This window comes from Conger conger, chromosome 2 (genome assembly GCF_963514075.1).
Source record: "Conger conger chromosome 2, fConCon1.1, whole genome shotgun sequence".
NCBI classification, from domain to species: domain Eukaryota; kingdom Metazoa; phylum Chordata; class Actinopteri; order Anguilliformes; family Congridae; genus Conger; species Conger conger.
The window spans coordinates 876,701-901,493 of NC_083761.1; the positions used below are offsets into that span (position 1 = coordinate 876,701).

General features: G+C 46.8%; 3 protein-coding genes across 3 annotated transcripts in view; 2 read left to right on the top strand and 1 right to left on the bottom strand.

The window, feature by feature from the left end:
* Window positions 1-210: 210 nt before the first annotated feature.
* Window positions 211-1,321, bottom strand: LOC133121586 (protein PET117 homolog, mitochondrial). Its single transcript, XM_061230865.1, has 2 exons — window positions 1,104-1,321; window positions 211-354 (listed from the first exon to the last, which is right to left on the bottom strand). The coding sequence occupies exons 1-2, from the start codon at window positions 1,197-1,199 to the stop codon at window positions 211-213; spliced, it is 240 nt and encodes a 79-aa protein (XP_061086849.1). The 5' UTR covers window positions 1,200-1,321.
* A 456-nt stretch (window positions 1,322-1,777) lies between these two features.
* On the top strand, window positions 1,778-10,986 carry LOC133121585 (sorting nexin-5-like). Its single transcript, XM_061230864.1, has 13 exons — window positions 1,778-1,946; window positions 4,519-4,623; window positions 4,994-5,104; window positions 5,349-5,470; window positions 5,845-5,968; window positions 6,064-6,159; window positions 6,362-6,467; window positions 6,940-7,015; window positions 7,234-7,273; window positions 8,158-8,244; window positions 8,378-8,537; window positions 8,733-8,818; window positions 9,015-10,986. The coding sequence occupies exons 1-13, from the start codon at window positions 1,911-1,913 to the stop codon at window positions 9,063-9,065; spliced, it is 1,200 nt and encodes a 399-aa protein (XP_061086848.1). The 5' UTR covers window positions 1,778-1,910; the 3' UTR covers window positions 9,066-10,986.
* An 11,314-nt stretch (window positions 10,987-22,300) lies between these two features.
* rrbp1b (ribosome binding protein 1b) overlaps window positions 22,301-24,793 on the top strand; it is a 39,282-nt gene continuing 36,789 nt past the window's right edge. Inside the window, exon 1 of the mRNA XM_061222976.1 lies at window positions 22,301-22,393. Within this exon, the coding sequence (XP_061078960.1) occupies window positions 22,374-22,393 (20 nt within the window). The 5' untranslated portion in view covers window positions 22,301-22,373. The remainder of the gene's footprint in view (window positions 22,394-24,793) is intronic.

Below are 24,793 nucleotides of genomic sequence, written 5' to 3' on the forward strand. Positions count from 1 at the left end.
CCAGACTGTCTTCACACCTGACTCCCAGGTAAAGGGAGGGTGGAAAACCGTCGAGGACCGCAATTTCATGATCCCTGCTCTACGGCAAGGAGTATTTGGCTCAGTCTCCATTGATAGCATTGAACGGAAGTTAAAAAGTCCTGTGCAACTTAACAGCTATTAGTTACTCACAAGGTTATGGAATGGATGTGCGGTTGTCTTGTGGCGGCTCTAGGGGCCCGGGGTTCCCGCTGCCGTCCTCCGGCGCTCGGCCTCCAGCTCCCGGGTCAGGCTGATCTGCTCCTCTAGCTGCCGAAGGTTCTCCTTCTTCCGCTCCTGCCTCTCCAGGTCGCGGAGCACTCCTTCGCGAAGTTTCTACAGAGGGAGATTCGGACAGTACGGCTGCATATTTATTAAAGTCATTACGAGTGTCCCCCCCCCCCCAATTCTGTACCGCTAGCTAATGTGGTCATCACAGCACAAGTTCATAAGACATGTCTCGCTAGTTATTATAATACTATAATAATCAGGAGGAGCATCAAGTCAATGTAGGTAAATGTTGTACCGATGTAAATCTAGCTATTAAGAATAACGTTACTTTTAAAGAAAAAAGGTGAGCGAATGAATGTATCGTTAACTTGCACACACATTCATGCACTTTACAAGCTTACGCGTACGAGCCAAAATAGCTTTTTGTGTACAGGGAATATTATGGGAATTATATACAGAGTTTACAGAAAATCTTTAATTTGCATTACAGACAGATAATGATTTTTGACAGCGGTGGAACTATGGTCCATAAGCTAGTCAATGCTACAATTAGCCGGCTAACGCGTTCGCTTCCAATTCTCATGGGGACTCTCTAACCTCTATCAGCAAGATTTCTAGCTAAATATAAAGTATGAATGGTTGCAGTTCCCTAACTATATCGTGCCTTGCAAAGTATTCTGAACACATTATGAAATAGCCAGTAATAATATTATCATCATATAGCAGTTTGATTAACAAGCAGGGCTTACTAGCTACCTAGCTAACTAACGAGCTAGCTAGCTAATTACATTTCCATGGCACATTTCATAGTTAAATAGTGACCGTTAGCTAGCTAACAAGCAAGTTAGCATTACCGCTCGGTCCCAATTCTGCTTGGTATGCACTCCTGTAACTGTCGCCAATGTAAGAGCCAGAGAAATCCCAAGTACCACTTTGGAGGTCGTAGACATCGCTGGCTAGCTACAACATTGTATTTTAGTCACAGATACAATGCTGGTACAGACGCTTAGGACGTACCAATGTGTTTTAGCACCAGCAGGACACACAGTGGCACACCGAAAACTTAAAGTCAGTCCAAACAAATCAAATGTCGAATCCATTTGGCTCGGTCTTTTGTACGATGAAGTACCACTGGCAGCCTGTTTCTATTAAGAAGCCACATAAACATATTGACTTCACTTCCTTTTGTCCCTGTGAAGATTTATTTATATTTATATTGTCATTCATTTTGGCAGGATTTGCCCTCAATAAAATATCACATTAGTAACCCACTGTGTTCCAACTATAACCCATTTGTATTGACACAATAGCAATCCCAAAATACTTAGCCTTTGTTTTATAGTTTTCCGTGTATTGTGCGTCCTGGAATTCACGGTACAATGTCTTAACTTACATGCCACTGAACAATATTGAGGCCATTGCATTATCGATTACAGTATCCGCTGTTGATTTTGATGGACAAGACGGAGGTGTAATAGGAAACAAGGATCAAACGTCGTTCTGACCAATAGGACGCGTGCATGGGCGGGCTTAGTACAAAGTTACTGGAACTGAAGGGGTGGGTGGCAGACTGGATTGGAGAAATTAAACAAAGCTATAGTTTTGGCTAGTTATTGCAATTGAATGATCGTCCAGTGTAATTATATCTTACTCTTTTGAAAATGGCATCGACTCCCGACGAGAGCGAAAAAGAAAAGGTGAGTCAGGCGGTGTACAGCAGTGTGCGTTAGTAACTGTCGTTTACTGCATATCTAGCTAGCTAGACGAGCTAGCTAACCGTTAGCTAACGTTAAGGCTACTTTCTATGCGGTCGAACCCTGCCGAGTGTTCGGTTGGCTGGTCTCGGATAGAGCGGTAACGTTAGCCAAGGCTCATACATTGATTTCGTTTTGCATTGAGAGACGTGGTAATGCCTCTAAACCCCAATAAAATATTTCGAAGGAATCGTTTACTTATTATAGCTAATGTCACGAATTGTATTTGTGAAATCCAGCGCCAGTCAGCTGCTAGCCAGCAATGAACTACCGCTAAGCTACCTAGCGAGTGCTACCTGAACACACCCATCCAGTCATGGCTAACTTTAGCCATGTACTTTAGCCATTAACGTTAGCAGTTTCGCAACTGAAACATTTCCCCTTTTCAGAAAACCAGATGGCACGTTCAGCTAGCCCACGTACTGCACTAACATACGTAACAAGTGTCGCCATGTTAGCACAGTGCTAGCCAAATTAAAGTGTTATCTTTTTATTTGTGAATAAGCCCGTTTTAAATGTGCAAGATGATTGCTATCTAGCTCACTGGCATGCCTACGTTTTGCATTCCAGGGTTGACTTGCTAAAATGGTTAAACACACATGCATGCGAACAGCAACAACAGAACAAACATTCACAAGGGCTAGTTTGTAGCTAGCTATTACAGCACACCGAACATAATACAAAGAAGTTGCCACATTGCGAAATTGCTGCCAATTCCCTCTGCCGGCTAAAAACCTGTTGTAAAATGATCCAATAGTTGTAGCTATGTCGGTCTTAACATGTCCGCTTATAGCAAGTGTGTTCAGCCATCAATCAACTGGCCAGTTTAGGGGAACTATGCGGGACAATAACATTTCTATGACTATGTCTTGTTTGGCCGCTTGTGCAGTGTGGCTTCACATGAGGGAATCCATACACGACTGTCAGCTGCCTGTATCTTCTTATAATCACGGCATGAAAGTAGTTGCGTTTAATTTTTTTCAGGGGATATTATGTTAATGCGGCAAGCATGTCTGTCCTGCTTTGCCTAGCTGGTAGCCCATGAGTAGGCAAGCCTGGTTCGAGAATCCCAGTGACGTGTCTGGTGTTTGTTCCATCTGACCTCGATCACTCGAGTCCGATGGATGATTAAACGTCTGAGGCTGAATATTCCGAATGGTGGAACGCTGAGTGCCTCCAGCCCATGGTCTCCCGCATTCACTAACCCTGATTAATTAAGATGAGTCCTGATATGTAGCTATAGGTTTGGGTGGAGCCAAAACCAGGACCGTCTCTGGCACTCCGGGTCCTGGGTTCCATCAGCAAATGACTTTGTTTATGCTGTAATGGTAATAGTTGTAATTCTGGGAAGTACAGGTGCGTGAGGCAGGGGAGGCAGAGGCTGGTGTGTGTGTGATTTGTTTGGTTTATTTTGGAGAGAGTGGGCAGGTAGGGGGCTGGCAGTAAGCGTTTATGAGGAGATTGTGGATGTTTTTAGCTCCGACGGGCAGGAGGGGGATCCCCGCAGACTCTGCTTGGCCTGCTTCAGTCTCGAGCCGGCTCGTGTGACCTACACTCCATATTCACTGCCACATACCTCCTCTTTTTAGCCTCTGCTATGTTCCGTCTTGCTCTCTCAACGCCCTCCCCAAGAGAAAAGGTAACAACGATGTGGGCACACAGCAGGAAGGCTGTGATTGTGCTTCATCTTGTCATCTGCCACCCAGATAACACGGCAGCGGAAAGGGTTATTTTTACCTTCAGTGTGCGACACCTCTTAACACCACCTCTGAGTCTGAGTGATAATTAGTCTGTTAACAGGGGGCTAAATTAATTGGAGTTATTTCTCCTCATGCTGTACAATCCTGAGGTGTTTATTTCTCTGTCCTAACAGCTGGAGGCTGAGAAGCTGCTGTATAAACGTTTAATTAACATCCTGTTTAAACTATTGGCTTGTTTTGGAAGTATGACACGCTGCTTGGTTGGTGATTTAAGTACTGCAGTCCTTATAAGGAACTGGTGGTTTAGCTTTTACATGTCTTAGGCAAATCAGGTATTTCTTTCACATCTGGTTCCCTTTTTCAGAAAGTTGCATAACTAAATGGGCCTTTTAACACTTCCCATGACTGGCTCACACCTATGTGTGTGTGTGTGTGTGAGAGAGAAGGAGCAGGCTGACACGCAGTCAGGCTGCCGGGAACATGAAGGAGTGTCTCTGTCCCTTTGGCAAAACCTGCTGAATTCGCATCTTCAGATCCATGCTAATATTCCGGTTCAGCTCATCAAGACTGAAGCTGTCAGTCTCTGTCTTTTATCTCATTGTGTGAGTGTGTGAGCGTGCGTGCGTGCGTGCATGCGTGTGCGTGCGTGCGCGTGCGTGCGTGTGTGTGAGTGTGTGTGAGTGCAGTAAGTAAAATACCTTGTCAGTGGAAGGTATGTAGACTGCCACGCACACACACACATACACACACACGCACACACACGCACACACACACATATATATAAATCCCTGGGTGTAACTGTCTCCCTCCTGTAGGTTCCCTCGGTGTCCGTGGACCTGAACCATGATGCCTCTCTGCTCATCGACATTCCTGACGCCCTGTGCGAGCGTGACAAAGTCAAGTTCACCGTCCACACCAAGGTAAGCCTTTGATCTTTCACCTTTGACCTTTCAGTAACAATGGTGGCAGTAATCTGAGCTGTTACACTGAGGTTAGATGTCATTAAATGTTTTGCTGCCCCACCCATTCCGTTAGAGGACACCTGACATGCAGTGATAGCAGTGTGTGTGTGTGTGTGTGTGTAACTGAGATTATCTGACTTCATCCGGCTGAACTGCTTTCTCAGTGTCTCCTTAAAGAAAAAATGGAGATTCCTGTGTATGGGTCATTGGATTTTTTGGGCCATCCGTTTCGTTTGTTTGTTTCATTGCAGGTAGACACAGGTTCCCACAATGTCTCTCCCTCTCTCCCTCTCTCCCTCTCTCCCTCTCTCCCTCTCCCTCTCCTCAGACGACGCTCCCAACGTTCCAGAAGGCGGATTTCTCAGTGACCCGGCAGCACGAGGACTTCATCTGGCTCCACGACACGCTGGTGGAGACGGAGGAGTACGCCGGCCTCATCGTGAGTCCCCGAAACCCAGGGGCCCCCCCATAACCCGGGGGACTCCCAGAACCCCCAGGGGCCCCAGAACCCAGGCCATGAAAAGTGCAATATTTCCATGTGTTGCGATGTTATAATATTTTATTTACATGTATTTTCTTTATACTTTTATGTTCTTTTTTTACTGTCGTTGTAAAATCGATTTTAACCGACTGCCAGACGACCGCTCTTACCTCCTGAGCTAATGTTCGACTGTTCTCCCCAGATCCCTCCGGCCCCCCCCAGGCCAGACTTCGAGAGCCCCCGGGAGAAGATGCACAAGCTGGGGGAGGGCGAGGCCTCCATGACCAAGGACGAGTACACCAAGATGAAGCAGGAGCTGGAGGCGTGAGCAACCTTTCACCTTTCACCCCAGAGAGAGGCCAACTTAAACTCAGTGCTGTGTTTATACTCTTCATATCATATTCAAAGAATCAGACAAAATATGAGGGAATGTTTGCCTTTTCAATGTGTTTGTGCCTGACCGATGTGTGTATGACTGTTTTCTGTAAGCAGGACTGTAAACCGTACCTGAAAGTCATGCTGAATACAGGCCTTATTGTATATAAGCTACGTGTTTGTGCTGTATGTTTGCTCTAGTCAGCTGTGTTGTTTTACTGTGGGACACTATGTTTCCATTGAGGGTAGGCTGTAACAGACCGCAGGTTCCTCCCCATCCTCATGGTGTGTGTGTGTGTGTGTGTGTGTGTGTGTGTGTGCAGGGAGTACCTGGCCGTGTTTAAGAAGACGGTGCAGGTGCATGAGGTCTTCCTCCTCCGCATCTCCTCCCACCCCATCCTCAGCAAGGACAGAAACTTCCAGATCTTCCTGGAGTACGACCAGGATGTGAGTTATCATTAGCCAATATCATTCCCCTGAGGGTTTAGGCAATCACACTCCTCCATTTCGCTCCTGCCCTGACGGCCTGGTTTTCTCCACAGCTCAGCGTCCGGAGGAAGAACACCAAGGAGAAGTTTGGCGGATTTTTCCGGAACATGGTGAAGAGTGCCGACGAGGTCCTCATCTCGGGAACAAAGGTCAGCAGGGTCACGCCGGGGTCACCCCACATCTGGGCCGCGCACTTTAACCTTTGACCCTGTTAGACCCCACCAACACTCCTGGAGACATCTAATTGTCTGTCTCACCAATATCCACCAAAATGCGTCTGTAGATTTTGGTCTGGAATGGGATCCATTGAAGAGTCTCTGACTGGGTTTTATTGCTGGGTCTCTCTTGTAGGAGGGGGATGAGTTCTTTGACCAGGAGAAGACCTTCCTTCTGGACTACTTCATCAAAATCAAAGACTCCACCACCAAAGCAGAGAAGATGACCCGCTCACACAAGAGTATGAGCTACTTAAACAAATGACACAATCTACAGTCTCTGCTATGTGTGCTGTGTGCTGTGTGGTGTGTATGTGGTGCGTGCATGCACGCACGCGTGTGTGTGTGTGTGTGTGTGCGCATGCGTGCGTGTGTGTGCGTGTGTATGTGTGTGTGTGTGTGTGTGTGTGTGTGTGTGTGTGTGCGCGTTTGTGTGTGTGTGTGTGTGCGCGTGTGCGCGTGTGCGCGTGTGCGCGTGTGCGCGTGTGCGCGTGTGCGCGTGTGCGCGTGTGTGCGTGTGTGCGCGCGCGCGTGTGTGTGTGTGTGTGTGTGCGCATGCATGCGTGTGTGTGCGCGCGCGTGTGTATGTGTGTGCATGCGCGTGTGTGTGCGTGTATGCGCGTGTGTGCGCGTGTGTGCGCGTGTGTGCGCGTGTGTGTGTGTGTGTGTGTGTAACCCTGCAGCATACTGTAAGGAGTGTTTCTCCTCTCTCAGATGTGGCGGATGACTACATCCTGGTCTCTGCCACCTTGGCCAGCCTATCAGCAGAGGACTCCACAGCACTGAAAGGGTCAGTCCTGCACACTGATTGGCTGGTCGAGGACCGGCCTATGACGTCACTAGTGTTTCACACATTTAGTTAACTTTGGCTGTGCAGCTGATCTGAATCAGCACCCAGCGTTATTAATGTAAAATTATAATTATAAATGATGTTAAAGGCAGGTGTGATCAGAGCTGACAGGTGTGTGGAATGCCGTGTTGTTTAAAATACCTACTCTGTCCCTCCAGGTACCTGATGAAGTTTTCAGAGCTTTTGGAGAAGCTCAGGGTAAGAATGTTACACGCATGTTACACGCATGTCAGCGCACACGGACAGCACACACACGTCTGTATACACGGACAGCACACGTCTGTATACACGGACAGCACACGTCTGTATACACGGACAGCACACGTCTGTATACACGGACAGCACACACACATCTGTATACACGGACAGCACACGTCTGTATACACGGACAGCACACACACATCTGTATACACGGACAGCACACACACATCTGTATACACGGACAGCACACACACATCTGTATATGTGGGCAGCATGTGTGTCACAGACTACATTTATGTGCCACAGATGGCGTGACTACCGTGTGAGTGTGTGAGTGTGTGAGTGTGTGTGTGTGTGTGTGTGTGTGATGTGGAATAATCCTTGCCGTGTGTGTGTGATGTGGAATAATCCTTGCCGTGTGTGTGTGATGTGGAATAATCCTTGCCGTGTGTGTGTGTGTGTGTGTGTGTGTGTGTGATGTGGAATAATCCTTGCCGTGTGTGAGTGTGAGTGTGTGTGAGTGTGTGTGAGTGTGTGTGAGTGTGTGTGAGTGTGTGTGAGTGTGTGTGAGTGTGTGTGAGTGTGTGTGAGTGTGTGTGAGAGTGTGTGAGAGTGTGTGAGAGTGTGTGAGAGTGTGTGAGAGTGTGTGAGTGTGTGTGAGTGTGTGTGAGTGTGTGTGAGTGTGTGTGAGTGTGTGTGAGTGTGTGTGAGTGTGTGTGAGTGTGTGTGAGTGTGTGAGAGTGTGTGAGAGTGTGTGAGAGTGTGTGAGAGTGTGTGAGAGTGTGTGAGAGTGTGTGAGAGTGTGTGAGAGTGTGTGAGAGTGTGTGAGTGTGGAATAATCGTTGCCGTGTGTGTGTGTGTGTGTGTGTGTGTTTCTGCAGAAGGTAGAGTCGAGGGTGGCGTCGGATCAGGAGCTGAAGTTGACGGAGCTGCTCAGATACTACATGAGGGACATCCAGGCGGCCAAGGTGGGCTCCGGGCACCCCCACCCCCACCCCGAGCGCTCCTCGTGGTCCCTGACTATGTGCAAGAGGAAATGGTAGAACTGTTCGTAAATGCGATCGGTGGAACACAAAATCACAGCGCCATTGTTTCCCTCAGGACCTGTTATACCGGCGCGCGCGCGCCCAGGTGGACTACGAGAACGCGGCGCGGGCCGTGGAGAAGGCGCGGCAGAAGGGCCGGGACGTGCCGCAGGCCGAGGAGCTGCAGCAGCACTGCCTGCACAAGTTTGAGAAGCTCTCCGAGTCCGGCAAGAGGGGTACGCTCAGGCCTTATATGGGCAGGGGCAGGGCACAGGCCTTATTTGGCTGCTTTCCTCCCACAGAACTATACTGCCCAGGGACTATAGATAACAATGAGCTCATGAGGCAAACTCTGGCACATTTACATTAATGTTAGTAATGTATTTTTCCCTGTCAAATGAACGTATTTAAGTGAAATAAATCCCCCGCAGAGCTCACCAGCTTTAAGGCCCGGAGGGTCGTCGCCTTTCGGAAGAATCTGGTGGAGACGGCCGAGCTGGAGATAAAACATGCAAAGGTGGGTGAGAGAGGCTCTGATTGGCCACAGCTCCAGAGAGAAGGGCTCTGATTGGTGGGGCAGGTTTTGGCCCACGCCCACATATTTGATCCAGGTCTGGTAGGAGCGTAGATAGATGGAAAATCCAGTTTCTTAATCTGTCCCAAAGCAGCTCACTGTGTAACAGAAGGTGAAGATGGTTCCTCTCTGTCCACAGAACAAGACCACCCTGCTGCAAGGCTGCATCGACTTGCTGAAAGCTAACTGACCCCCCCAGACCCCCCCTGACCTCTGAACCACCACCACCGCCCGTCAGGCACGCCACGCGTGGACCCCAGTCTGCCCCCCCACACTGCACTTCAGGTCTCTGTTTACACCCGCTCTGTCTCCATGCCAATCAGGGGTTTCCATGGTCGCCACTGCTCTGGGGGCGGAGCTTCCTATCCCCCAGTAACCATGGGCGACAGTCCTACTTCTGAAACTTGTAGTAGTTCATATTTTTTTTTGAAGAAAACATTTTTGTCATTTACCCTTGCTTTGTTCAGTCATATCCCAGTCCTGTGCTGTTCTGGTGCAGATGGTCTCTGAGTCCCACTCCTCCTGTGAACACACTGTGTGCCCGGAGGAGAGAGTTTACACAGACCCCTGTCCTCCCCCCGCCCCACCCAGCTGTGGCCAGTTCCCATGGGGTGGCTTTTTCTCATTTCACACGTCCCTCAGGGTTGCCTGGCAACCTGTAAAAGTGCATTAATTATTATATTGGGGAAGGAAAGGCTCGGCCAATGGAGGAGCAGGCAGCTGCTGGCCTTTTTTTATTTTTATTTTATTTTTATTTTTTTTTATAATTCAGAGCGAAACTTGGCGATGAACTTGCGGAGTGGAAAACAAATTATAATAATGATAATAAAAGGTGATGATGATGAGGAGGAGGAGGAGGAGGATGGTGGTGATGATGATGATGATGATGATGGTGATGATGATGGTGATGATGATGGTGATGATGATGGTGATGATGATGATGATGAGGATGATGATGAGGAGATTGACGGTGTCTTCTTTAAGGAAGCTGCCTGCAGGGTGTTGTGACTCCTCGTTCAGCGCTCCGTTAGGATGCACTGCAGGGCAGAACTACGTAAATATAAACCTTTCTCATACGTCATTTCACATTTTTGAAAGTGAGTTTTTTTTTCTTCAGTGGTCATCACAACGCTCCCTGCAGCGCTATCGCAGCGTTGCAAAAGCGTTGAGGAAACGTTTGAGCTGGGTTGCCTTAACGTTTGGGCTCCCCAGAGACACCAGCCGAGAGAGAGCCCCCCCCCCTGGCCAAAGCCCACTACACTTTGTACAGTAAAATATTAACACTTTATTTTAATACTAATAACATCGACGCAATTTGAATTTCGTCCTGGTATGCTATTTTAAACTAGATCATGTTGCTTATTAACATTATATTTGTAATTGTTTTGACAAATATGGTAGAATAATTTGTAAATGGGTATATAAATGCATTCTATGAAATATAGAGTTGCATATTTAAACGTGAAAGTGGCAATAATTTTGTAATCCGTCGCGCACGTTTTGACAGCGTGCGATTCAAATTTATCACATTTGTCCTTTTCACCTTTTCACCAGGTGGCGCCACACCGTCTCTTCACCGATCTCTCAGTAAAGCACAAATCCATTTTACTTAATATATGCAAAACCTTTTACACTAGCAAATAACGGAAAACAAACAGTAATAATGTGATAAATGTATATACGCGTTTAAATCTGAAAATAATGTTTTATAGACTGCACCAGCTGGACGCTGCAGAGTAGAATCGTGGAACTGCAGATGGGAACTCTTGTGTGTTTACACTTTTAAAGATTATTGTTGCTCATGCTGTCATCTTTCTGTGACAGACTGACACCGTTTGCTTTGCGTACACAATCAACCATGGACCAAATGCAGCTCTCTCCTGTAATACCTGACGTGGCCGAATGATTGGTTGGTTGTGTGAAATGATGCTGATCATGAGGAAGATGACTGCCGGGACTAACTGATTGCCATAGCTGAGTGTAAAATAGTTGTATTTTTTGATAACTGAATGTAATTCTGAAACAATCTCTCTAAATAACCACACGGTGTTCCTCTGACAGTTTGTGTGTTTTTAGTGTGAAAAAAACAAATAAATTCATCCTTTCCCAAAGTCCTGTGTTCTTTCACAAGCGTTTCAGTCAGGGTTGGGATCAGTCACTTTAAATATTCTATGATTGTTGAAAAATCACCATTGAACCCTACTGCCATTACTTCTGTTCATAAGTGCTCCAGTCACTCTGTGCTCCAGTCTCTCTGGTCCAGTCTCTCTGGTCCAGTCACTCTGTGCTCCAGTCTCTCTGTGCTCCAGTCTCTCTGCTCCAGTCTCTCTGTGCTCCAGTCACTCTGTGCTCCAGTCTCTGTGCTCCAGTCACTCTGTGCTCCAGTCTCTGTGCTCCAGTCACTCTGTGGTCCAGCCACTCTGTGCTCCAGTCACTCTGTGCTCCAGTCTCTCTGGTCCAGCCACTCTGTGCTCCAGTCACTCTGTGCTCCAGTCACTCTGTGCTCCAGTCTCTGTGCTCCAGTCGCTCTGTGGTCCAGTCACTCTGTGCTCCAGTCACTCTGTGGTCCAGTCACTCTGTGGTCCAGTCACTCTGGTCCAGTCACTCCTTGGCTGAGTATGTTCTAAAGCTAAATGTGAGATTAAAGACCTCCTGAGCGCAGTACTGCACGCATGCGTTTCACTCCAGGTTCTCAATGCTCAAGGCCTGCCCACCTCATCTGTGCATGGGGCACATGCAGTGACACTGCCTCACCAGCAGGGTGTAGTGTTTCCCACAGTCTGACCCTGTTCTACAGACACACCTGAAGAGGCTCAGACTCCCGGTTTTATTCATATTCTGTCCTTTCTTTATCTTGTCTTGCATCTGTCATTTTAGCAAAACCTAATTTTAGAGATTACTCAGATCAATCAATCAAAATGTAAAAAATGTATTGGGCCAGTTTCACAGACCGATCAAAGTCCAAGACTATTTAATTATGAAATGCACTCTCATCTGCAAGGGTCCATTTCATTACCCATAATGCCTTGTATGTTTGTTCAGTTGAAATGGTGTTTGTTTTATGACTTTCTGTACATATTTATTCTCTCTATTCTGGTAGAGCTATCCTGCTTTTACTGTTGGTTAGCGCTTGCCTGTTTGTGAGTTCCTGTTCTGTTGGTTAGTGCTTGCTTGTTTGTGAGTTCCTGTTCTGATGGTTAGTGCTTGCTTGTTTGTGAGTTCCTGTTATGTTGGTTTGTGCTTGCTTGTTTGTGAGTTCCTGCTTGGTTCATTAGCGCTTGCTTGTTTGTGAGTTCCTGTTCTGTTGGTTAGTGCTTGCTTGTTTGTGAGTTCCTGTTATGTTGGTTTGTGCTTGCTTGTTTGTGAGTTCCTGCTTGGTTCATTAGCGCTTGCTTGTTTGTGAGTTCCTGCTCGGTTTGTTAGCGCTTGCTTGTTTGTGAGTTCCTGTTCTGTTGGTTAGTGCTTATTTGTTTGTGAGTTCCTGTTCTGTTGGTTAGTGCTTATTTGTTTGTGAGTTCCTGTTCTGTTGGTCAGTGCTTGTTTGTGAGTTCCTGTTCTGTTGGTTAGTGCTTGTTTGTTTGTGAGTTCCTGTTCTGTTGGTTAGTGCTTGTTTGTTTGTGAGTTCCTGTTCTGTTGGTTAGTGCTTGTTTGTTTGTGAGTTCCTGTTCTGTTGGTTAGCGCTTGTTTGTTTCTGTGAGTCCTGGTGCAGTTGTTGGGTGTGGGCTGCACTGCCGGTCACTTTGTTCTGATCCAGCGGCTCGCGTTACAGGTCTCCTGGGAGATCTGCACCCTGTGGAATCTGGTGGGAGGGGTTCTGGAGTCGAAACGGTGGGTGGACCCGGGACTGTGGGAAAGGGCAGTGCCCCATCAGCGCAGGGAGTGGGAGGGGTCACCGAGCTGCACAGCCACGCCCCTTTCTGCTCCGCCGAGCTCATGGGCGAGGCTGGAGATGAGCCCGTCATCAGGGTGTTTCACAAAGCAGGGTCACTGACTTAGCTGGGTAACTGCACTGATTTAAACCCACAAAGCAGAATTACTGCATTAGCTGGATAACTGCACTGATTGAAACCCACAAAGCAGGGTCACTGACTTAGCTGGGTAACTGCACTGAGTAAAACCCACAAAGCAGGATTACTGACTTAGCTGGGTAACTGCACTGATTGAAACCCACAAAGCAGGGTCACTGACTTAGCTGGGTAACTGCACTGATTTAAACCCACAAAGCAGAATTACTGCATTAGCTGGATAACTGCACCGTGTAAAACCCACAGCGGGAATTCCTGAGTTAGCTGGATAACTGCACTGACTAAAACCCACAAAGCTGGATTACTGAGTTAGCTGGATAACTGCACTGAGTAAAACCCACAAAGCAGGATTACTGAGTTAGCTGGATAACTGCACTGAGTAAAACCCACAAAGCAGGATTACTGAGTTAGCTGGATAACTGCACTGACTAAAACCTCCAAAATCTGGAACATAGACTGAAGTTGTACTTTGTTGTATGTCGCTCTGGATAAGAGCGTCTGCCAAATGCCAATAATGTAATGTAATGTAATGAAGTAAAAAGAGCTGGTCCAGATTTTACTCAGTGCAGTGATCCAGCTAACTCAGTAATCCTGCTTTGTGGGGTTTACTCAGCACAGTTACCCAGTTAACTCCATAATCCTGCTCTGAAACAGGCCCCTGATCTGGATAAGTCAACAGTCCCTGAACTGGCCAGAGACCTGGATATCTTCCTGTAACATCAGGACAAGCACAACTCAGGATCTGAAACTTATTTATTTGACGTTAGGTACCTGTGAATCTATGTCTGTGTACACACAAAGTACGCATACAAGTACAAACGTATACACACACACACACACACACACACACACACACACCGTAGATGCCATTGGGGGCGACGGGCAGAATCTAGTGAAATATAAGGAAGTGACTCTGTGTCTGATTATTTCAGGAATGGAAGGCCGTTGCTATGGTGCACAGGAAATCCTCGCCTTAACCCCTAGCAACCAAGTGACCAAGAAAAAAAAAACTGTGGGAACTGAGAAACGGTTTAATGCAATGTTCAGTATATCCTACCACTAGTGTTAATGCTGTGGATAAAATTTAAGCAACTTTACATTTTCCTTCCAGATCCAGGGGGAAATAGTGCTGCTTGTTTCTGGATGTCTGCCATTTTGTTACATAATAATGCAGCCATGCTGAACTGCAGGGTGTGTGCGTGTGCGTGTGCGTGTGCGTGTGCGAGTGCGCGTGCGCTGAAGGCCCAAAGTCAGGAAAGCCCCTCACACAGAGAGGTCAGTGTACGGAAACGCTCCCGACTGCCTCCACTGAGAGGCCAAAGAGCCTGGCCTGATTCCCACACCGCCAGACCGTGTGTGTATGTGTGTGTCCCTTTTAGCCCACTGTGTACAGCACACACACACACACAAACACGCCTCCCCTTTAGCCCACTGTGTACAGCACACAGACCAGGACAAAAGGTTAACATTTCACACGAGGCACAAGCTGTGCGACTCATCTCACAGAACTGAAGTACAGGATGTGAGGTTTGTGTGCGTGCCTGTGTGGAAGTGTGAGGAGTGTGAGGAATATGTGAGGAATGTGTGTGGAGTGTGTGAGGAGTGTGTGTGGAGGTGAGGAGTGTGAAGGCATGTTACTCTGTACCTCCCCAGTACCCCCCCCCCTCCCTGTACAGGGGCCAGGATAGTCTAAGTGCCAAGATGCCATTTGAATAATATGCAGAATTCTTAATCTTGTTGGAAAACCTGCTAATAATTAGTAGGTACTTTCCATCTTTGTATTGCAAAGATGATTCAGAACTAAACATTCTGAGTTCTGGTGTTCTGCTTATTTATTACATGACCTGTTTCTTTTAAACATTGTATTTAAAAATCTTTTTAAAGAAAATAATTTTCTTATTCTCTGATCCTTGTCTCGTGCATTATGGTATTCCAGAAATAATGTTGAGACGGGAAGTGAAGTGGTGTAATGCTGATCCGGGGGGGGGGCGGCATGGCTCAGGCAGTAAGAGCAGTCGTCTGGCAGTCGGAGGGTTGCCGGTTCGATCCCCCGCCCAGGCTGTGTCGAAGTGTCGATACAGGTGAGCAAGACACCTAACCCCCAAATGCTCCTGACGAGCTGGTCGGCCAGTCGCCGTCAGTGTGTGTGTGTGTGTGTGTGTATGCATGTTTAAAAAAAAAAATGCTGATCATGGGAGAATATACTGTATTTTACTTAAGTTTGGGGAAGTTTTTTTGGTTTTTTAAAATATGTTTTTTTTAGGTGACTTATTTTAAATCTGTACTGAATGTGAAATCAAAAATAAATGTAGCAATGAATAAGAAGTAATTGCGTACGCTTACTAGTACTAATACTATTACTAATGCTACTATTAACCCAAAACTGACCTGTTTCATAATATTGCAAATACTTCACTATCTCAGGGTGGGAAAGGGTAGGTTAGTGGCAGTTTGCTTAATTGTCGCTTGGGGACATTGTGTAAGCAGGTCTGATCCAACCTGTCTGTTCGGTCTCAGTGAGAGAGATATCACCCTGTTATATAACCCAGGGGCCCCACTGTAACACAAGCCTTTCCTTTTAAATGCTCAGTAATATGCAGGAATTTCATAAAATTTAGAATAGCTCTCCAGTCCACAGTTACCCTCCAGTGAAAATCCCGGCTTGTGCAGAAAATGATGAAATGTTTAAGTGACCACACAGAAAGGGTTTCCGCGGGGAGAGGTAGGGGCTGTGTAAATATTTAAAGTTTGATGGGACCAGCTGGATCAGGGCAGGGGTGCACTCCTGCAGGGGGGAGTGGGGTGAGGATTGGGGGGCAGTTTTGGAGTCACACTGCAAGAAAGATGGCTTCTGGGGTCCAGCTCTGTGTGACCAGCCTGCAATCCACCCAGAGTTAAATCAACTCAGTCCCAGGGTTGAATCAACTCAGTCCCAGGGTTGAATCAACTCAATCGGGGTTGAATCAACTCGATTAGGGTTAAATTAACTCAGTCCCAGGGTTGAATCAACTCACTCAGGATTGAATCAACTCAATCGGGGTTGAATCAACTCGATTAGGGTTAAATTAACTCACAGAAAACCAGACTAAGGGGATGGATTATATTAAATGTAATACATTGAAAACAACGGGAAGCAAACCGCAGGGAATTAGGAAATTTCCGAGAGTGAGAGAGAGAAGTTGCCGATAGACGAGCACAAGGCTGTAATTGGTCGGATGATGGCGAGCTTCAAACAGACGGGTCAGTGTGCAGAATGTGATGCGTAGGCTCCATGCGCCGGGCCTAGTGATGGGCGCGCACGCTCAAGTCGTTTCCGGTTTCTCAGAAATAAGCCAAAACTGCTGGCGGTTTGACGGCTGTTAGTGCTCATATATAATTGAAGTTGTTAAATGAAATCTCCGTCTTGTAATTTCCAAGATAACATTATTTTGCTTTCCAAGTGTGATAAATAAAAATATTTAACGTTATACAAATGTGAAAAGAGAAAGATCCCATTGAATGGTTTAAAGCAAATCTATTCAACCAAACTGAACCGTTTTGTTTACGTTACTACTAAAGCGAGTTTGCTTAGTGTTCGCTGTGTGCTCTTTTCTCCCCCGGACACGTGCACCGACCGGTTTCTTTGATGCTAATGATTAACGGGAGTAAACTAAGCGCCTCCCGGATTTGAACATCCTCCTGTCCTGCTAGGATCTGTTTATCCAGCAGTTCGCGACGGACACACATCACGGGCGCTGGTGAGCAAATCGAATCGCTTAAATCTGCGAGCGGCTGTCATGGCCGCCGTGCGGTGGAACGCAGCGCTGTACACATCGCTGCGGTTCCTCAACCAATCATAGGAGCACTAGAGGGGAATCTTCCTGGATGACGGTTGTGGTTTAATGCCACTGTCTCATTTATTTACTGGCAAGCCTATATGTGTATACATAAAAACATTTGGTCACTCGTGATTATTTTATTAATTATGTGTTACATACTGGGAGCGCCAGGGTACAGCTTTGTTTCTCATGTGTTTGGCAGATATAACCAATGACCTCTGAACTCTGAGCTGATGACGCTACACATGAGACATACTGTACATCCATATAGAGTCCACTAAATAAGTATTTGCCCCAAATGTCCTGGAATGGGGGACAAAATGTGTAAAAAGGACTTTAATTTGTACACAGATCGCCCAATATGGATGTGGATACACTCAAATGAAGGCTTGGCAGTCTGTACTTCCACCTGATATTCATTCATTTAATTTCAAGTCCAATGTGCTGGAGTACAGAGCCAAAGCTGAAATTGTGTCACTGTCAAAATAGACCTCACTGTATAATTACTTAGGACCTATATGTACAGTATAGGCTGACCCTAGACAGAAATGGCTAAATGAAAACCCCACTAAACATTTTTATTACGACACTTTTATACACGTGATCTGTGCCAACTCTCAGCTGTGTGAAGTCTGCTGGGAATCCAGAAACTGGGCCAGGAAAGAGTCCTGCCCTGAAAACCCGAAATAGCTTAATGGAACGGCTGAATTAATGGGGCTTTTGATGTTAATTCAGTTTCTTTCAGGTATTACTGTAGTAACCTGCCAGTGTTTGAGTGGCTGGTATCAGGCATTTGCAGTTTTGTGGGCTAAAGCATGCAAACACACAGTTTTCTTAATTTCTGTTATGGAATCTTATGGTACTGTTGCCTAAACCGCATGCAGTGCTTTGTTCAAGGAAAGAAGTAGCCCAATGGCATGATATAGAAACTGATATTTATGTTAATAATTGTGAATAAATACTAATAATGAACCTGTTCATATGTGCGACCCCTGGACGCGTCGCATCACCAGCTGCTTCGGAGTGACGGACTGTGTTTTCCTGCTTTAGCCCTCAAATTCCCAAATTCCTGAAACCAGCCACTGAAAATGTGGAACCACCACCTAAGAAACCATCACTGCACATCAACAAATCAGAAACAGATACAAAAATCAGAAAAATAAAATCCCAGGAAAGTTAACTGTCCCTTTGAGCAGATTTTTATTCTCCAAAAGACTTCATCAGATAAAATGATAAGATGAATATCCGCGGTATTTTCCTGTAGCTCTTTGATTTTAGTTATTCACAACCGCCTGCGTGGTTTAAAGTGTATGCATGTAAATTAACGACTTTATTAAAAGCAGAGAACTCTGTAACCAAATTTCTGCCACTTAATGAATACCTTTGTGAGATCCCAGCAGCTGCTCTAAAGCACCATGTTCAGTGACGTCAGAACCTCTGGGGCTCCTGTGCTGTGAAAGGCCCTCAAACTGCCCCCTGATTCGGGGTGAATCCTGAATGCTCTGGGGTAGACTGTGGCTGGGAGGCCTCCATAGCGCCCCCTCCAGGGAGCTGTCAGAACAGCGGCATTTATGAGCTCCTGCACAGCAATGGAGAGATCAGCTGCAGCCCTGCAGAGAGGGCAGCGGACTGCAGAGAGAGAGCAGAGGGAGAGCAGAGGGAGAGCAGAGAGAGAGCAGAGGGAGAGCAGAGAGAGAGCAGAGGGAGAGCAGCTGACTGCAGAGGGAGCAGAGAGAGGCACAGAGCCCTGACCTGCGGGAGGATGCTGTACTGATGAGAACAGTTTGCTGTGATCTGAAAAACGTTGAAAATTAAAATAATGAAAATTAAAATAATCCGAGACCCCACACCTGAACTTAACCCCATTAAACATCTGAATTTAGCCCTCCAACCACACCCACTGACACCCGCATGCAAACACACAATTAAATCAAACAGACTAAAATATAATTTGCTTTATTCAATGATCTTTAATGTAAAGCAAATATGATTCATGAACAGTACATGCAGAGCATGAGAAACGAAGGACATACTGTAGTTATATTTGCGCAGGAAGACAATCGTGAGCCTTGTCCAAACAGATCTTTTTGTACAGCCGAAAAATCAAATATTGTCAAAAGGCATGTCTATATTCAGGGCGAGATAACGCGTGCAGAATTAAAAACGAAATTTGAGATCCCGGAATACACTGTGTGTTATTTCCTGTTTGCCGGAAACAGGAAAATCAGCCACTTCAGCCAGAGAATTAACCAGAAGCCAGGGAATGAAGACAGCTTCTCGCAGTAGCGTGATTGTGAACACACCGTGATGTCTTTATGATCCTGACACACTTGTGGACGTGATTATTGTTGCGATGAGTCCATGCTGATTACGGCTAATTGGCTGATATGTGAAATGAAAACCCTGCTAATGCCTGGAGGAATTCTGCTGCTGCATTCTGCGCACTGGTGTGGAGAATGCACCCAAGTATGATTAATAAACCTTCAAGCGATAATGGCACAGATGTTATTTATTTCCACTTTGTTAACGAGCCCGCACTCTGATCTTTAGGAGTGAGATATTACCGAACGGCTGGGTCATGTTTTTTTCTTTCCTTTTCGACGTTCGTCCTTCGCTGGTTTACAGCTCTGGCACACGTCGCCTTCGCTCTGCCCACACAAAGGCTTCCGAAGTGCCGTATGATGAAATTTAATTCCCGAGGTCAACAATACTGTCTTTCTCCGACAGTCCGAAGGTCCACCCACTCCTCAGCCTACGGCAGTGGTCCGATATTCTCCCCGCTGTCTCATTAGCGGCTGGGCGAAGCCCTTTGTAGCTACAAGAGATTCGCACTTAGATTTATCTGAATTCAAGAGCTGTTTCTTCCTCCTCTGTCTCGTAAAAATATACAATAAAGTTTAATCATCCTGGAAATAGATAACAGTTTATAGGTCTCAGCAGCATTTGAGTTCATGACCTGAGCTTTTGCTCCACCTTATCTTTAAAATATAATTCACAGTGGGCCCATTTTCCTCAGATCTGTCTGTTAATCGGGGATTCCAGAAGTAGGATTTCAGCCAATAATAACAGAACAGCAGCCGATCAGGCTATGAGCGGCGGCGGTAAAGAAGAAGAGTTTTGCGGTCGCAGTGCGATCAGGCTGGAGGATAATAGCGGCACCGCAGGCATGTCTCCGTCTCCGGGGAGGGGGCGGCAGAGGAGTGTGTGAAACCGGCGGTCCCGCTCGGGCCTCCCAGGAGGCGCCGCACGGGGAGGCGCTGATATTCACTTTGTTTCCCTCGCTCCTCTGAGGAGGTGACGCTTGTTTGTGTCGCTGTGATCTCGCCTCACCAGCTCCACACAGACGGGTCTCGTGCTGCTCCCCCAAGCCCACGCGCACACATAGACGCACGCACACTCACACACGCACGCACTATACACGCACACTCACATGCGCGCACACACATGCACACACACACTGTACACGCACACTACACACACACACACACACACACGCTGACAGGGACCAGACCCAATAACCAGTTCAGAAACCAGGTGAAGCACAAGTGGCTTTCAACACTTCAAGTCACACAGGCAAGGGAACATTGATTCAATCTAAATATAAATTAAATTATCCAATGAAAGTCACTAGGTAGGGTAGCCTAGCGGTAGGGTGTTCAACTGGAAATTGCAGATTTGCTGGTTTGAGCCTCCAGTTGGCACATAGGGATGCTGACCTGAATCTGGAGAGATGAAGTTGATCCCTAAATGAATAAAGAATCCTGCTGTTGGGGCCTTGAGCAGAACTGCTGTTGGGCTTTACCCCGTTCTTTCTCTTTCACCCCACTGGCAACTCTCTTCTCTGGCATCTCTCCATCCTTGCAAAAGAGAAACATGTTTGATTAATCTCCCCCGGTTAAACGGAGGAAATCCTTGCATGTACATGCCACTGGCGCTGTACAGTGAAAGATTCCAGCGTAAAGAACTTGGCGCTAAATGACTGCTCCAAAAAGAATTCAGCCACCACTCCTGGCGTAACCTGGCAACCAGCTCTGGCCTGAGAGATAGTCAATTTGCTGGAGTCTAACTGTGCTACGCTCTGCGAAGTGGGACAGTTTGGGAATGAGAGCCGGATTTACTCTAACTCTAACCTCACATACAACATAGCCCTACAGTCACATTTCCAAAAGATTCAACAGATCGGATGCAAGTTCACTGATCAAAATATGAACACCACCTGACTACCCCTCTATGAAACTGACCTCAGAACAGATTAAAAAAAAACAGAATTTTGTTTTAATAGAGCAGAAATACACTGAGGACTGTACAGACCAAATTTACACTCTTCTTTGTTAAAACATTAGTTTTATCCAAATCACTGCAGAGTTTTTCTCAGACCGTCAAATGAGCATTTGATGATACAACCATACATTGAATACATTTTCGTATTGTAGCTTTCCACGTGAAAAACAAACAGAAAAAAAGTCAAACAAGAGACAAAGACCGACTACTACGACGTGAAAAAGTAGAAAATATCCCATTCTAGTTGCGTCACGTCTCTTTGCTTCTATGCCTGTGATATGATTGGTTAGATACTCTTGATTGACAATGTTCTACCCAATGATATCTGGCCATAGTGAATAGTTTTTGGGCAAAGGGCGGGCGTTACGCATCTCGCAGAAAGTGCCACGACTCCACAGCATCGACCCAGGCTATCAAAACGGGACAGTGGGGATTCACTTTACCCGAGAACAGAAATAAAAAACAAAATATTAACGTTACCTTTTACGTTTTGAAGCTGAATTAAGACTACTTCAGAAAACTGTTAAGGTGAGTTTAGTCCACTAGCAAGCTACACCTGAGTTTTTATTTTTCGCCAGTAAATCAAATGTGCGAGTTTAAGTTGAGAGAGAGAGAGGAGATGGATGAATGGCAGATTGCTTGAAACAATGTATAAATATATTGTAAATGTTGTTTTCAAATTTTCTAACAATGCTGTCTCTAGCGTTCTTTTTTTAAAATTATTTTTGTCAGAGGAAAAAGCTTGCCAACTTACGTTAGCTGACTGGAGCTGAGTAAAAGTGAAGCTAAGGTGATGGAGTCGCTAAGCAGCTAGCCGGCTAACACAGTTAAGTCCGCCAGCGTTCCCGTTAGCCTTTTGGCTTACTGACAGTGTAGCCACCTATCCAGGTTAACTATTTAGCTAGCTAGCTAACATTAGCTAGTGGGGTTGTTGACGTTGAAATTAGGTTGCTGACAAGGTAGGAGATCTTGTCTTTGTAATACAAGCATGCTAACTAACGGTAGGCTACATATGTATTTTTCCGTGTTAGGAGTTTCAAATGTAGCCTTTTTCCTCAAGTATTTTGCTTAATTGGCTTTGTAACCACAAAGCTAGCCAACAGCTGGGAAGTATTGGCTACCTGCGGTTGTTATTTTTTTTATTTGCAATAACGTTTTGATCAGCGGTTTCAACGTGTGTGATTGATTAACGTTAGGCTCGTGCATTAGCAAACGACCTGTACGTTTGATTAAGTTCACACGCTAACGGTACTCGAATGGCTTTCTAACGTTAGCCAACATTAGATGGTGAAACTAGCATTGAACTGATGAATTATTATACATCAGTTCCACTGTCTAACGTTACAAGTCCCGTTTAATAACGTGTGTTAACGAATGTCACACAATCATTGCTTGTAAGTTATTTGCTTTAAAAGAAGTTAAGTTAGACTAACGTAATATTTAGTTCGATTTGCTGTGTTGTAGTCGGGACTAAGAGGAATTTGAAAATTGAACGTAACCTACATATGTGCGCTTTTTTTATTTATTACTGTAGTCTAATTGAGGTGATTACTGTGCATTTTCTGCTGATGTTTTGGGCATAAAACGGGGCGCAGCCGTTTGAATGGGCAGTTGGAGCCGGAGTCCTAGGCATTACGTGTCCCAACTCCAGAACACACGTCGCCTTATTTTCTGCTGAGAAAATAATTCTTTCTTGGCAACTTTGCTTCAGTACATGACTGTGAAGCCGTGTCCAACCCTTTTGGTTTGACTGACATTTCCTTTGGTTTAAAGCCGTCCAGGGTTGTCCTAGTTGAGGTTAAATGAGCCTATTTTTTTACACCTCGTAAAAAACTTTTGTTCTATTGAGCTCTGACGCGGACTTATCCAGTGTTAGGGAATTTCTAAAGTCTAAAATGCTTTGTTCTGTTTGAATCGTGTATGCGGTGATCAGCGGCTTGTATTTATATTTAACCTGAAGACTCAGCGGCCGGGTGACTTTTAGTGACTAGCCTATTAAATAGACGAATTGCGTTTGATTATGTTTCAGGCCCCGGGTCATAACTCGCAGACCGTCTTTTTTCCGTCACTTAATTTTCCAGCCAAAAAACTATTTAAATCTTACTAATCCACCTCCCCACAATATAGTTGTGCCTTTTCGGAAATCGTGACGTGGGTCGCAGTGTTGCATAATCTAAGTACAGTACACGGTGTTAATTTTTGCAGGGTTTAACTGAAGTCTATTGCTTCTATAGAGGGAAACCACATTGCCACTGCTTTGATTTCTCCAGGTTTGCCTTTTTGAAAAGACAGTCATTTAAATATTCTATATTCTATATTAACTGTGTTTGTCTTAAGATTCTTTAATTTTGAAAAAGAAGTTCATCAGGTCATTTGTTGCCTGTTAGAATGTAGTGGACTTGTCAAAGGGAAAGTACTAAGTCTCGTGCAATGTCCTGGGATAGCTGTGCCTGCAGTGCATCATGGTCTGTGTGAATTGGCTGCCCTTCTGAATTCAGTTTGGTCATTTCCTATTGAGCTGGTTGCTGTGCGGTGTGACTGAGGAGGTGTGTAAAGATCAGTGACCTCAGGAAGTGAGTGCTCATCTTTCACCTGTGGCCCCTCCCCCCCTGCCTGTGCCCCCCCTCTCTTTCCCCTGCCTGTGGCCCCCCTCTCTTTCCCCTGCCTGTGGCCCCCCTCTCTTTCCCCTGCCTGTGGCCCCTCTCTCTCTCCCCTGCCTGTGGCCCCTCTCTCTCTCCCCTGCCTGTGGCCCCTCTCTCTCTCCCCTGCCTGTGCCCCCTCTCTCTCCCCTGCCTGTGGCCCCTCCCCCCCTGCCTGTGCCCCCCCCCCCTCTCTCCCCTGCCTGTGGCCCCTCTCTCTCTCCCCTGCCTGTGCCCCCTCTCTCTCTCCCCTGCCTGTGCCCCCTCTCTCTCTCCCCTGCCTGTGCCCCCCCTCTCTCTCCCCTGCCTGTGGCCCCTCCCCCCCTGCCTGTGCCCTCCCCCCTCTTTCCCCTGCCTGTGGCCCCTCTCTCTCTCCCCTGCCTGTGCCCCCTCTCTCTCTCCCCTGCCTGTGGCCCCTCTCTCTCTCCCCTGCCTGTGGCCCCTCTCTCTCTCCCCTGCCTGTGGCCCCTCTCTCTCTCCCCTGCCTGTGGCCCCTCCCCCCCTGCCTGTGCCCTCCCCCCTCTCTCCCCTGCCTGTGGCCCCTCTCTCTCCCCTGCCTGTGGCCCCTCTCTCTCTCCCCTGCCTGTGGCCCCTCTCTCTCTCTCCCCTGCCTGTGGCCCCTCTCTCTCTCTCCCCTGCCTGTGGCCCCTCTCTCTCTCCCCTGCCTGTGGCCCCTCTCTCTCTCCCCTGCCTGTGGCCCCTGTCTCTCTCCCCTGCCTGTGGCCCCTCTCTCTCTCTCTCCCCTGCCTGTGGCCCCTCTCTCTCTATCTCCACCGCCTGTGGCTCCTCTGCTGTGTGTCCGATCCGGAGAACAGGGCTCACTTCCTGAGGAATTCCACTGGAATGCCCAGGAGGTGGAGCCAGGAAGTGTGTCTGTCTGTGTGAGTGTGTGTGTGTGTGAGTGTGTGTGTGAGTGTGTGTGTGAGTGTGTGAGTGTGTGAGTGTGTGAGTGTGTGAGTGAGTTTTTGGCTCTGCCACACTGGTAGTGTATTCACCGCATAGTTCCCCCAGGACTCGAGCAGAGAATGCACCTCAGACCCAGGAGCTGGGCGTCTTCACGCAGAGTAAACACTGAGCTCCTCCTGAATAGAGCTCCTGTGGCTGTGACAGGTTATGAGTGAATTATTGGGCTGGTGTGTGTTTGTGAAGACTGGG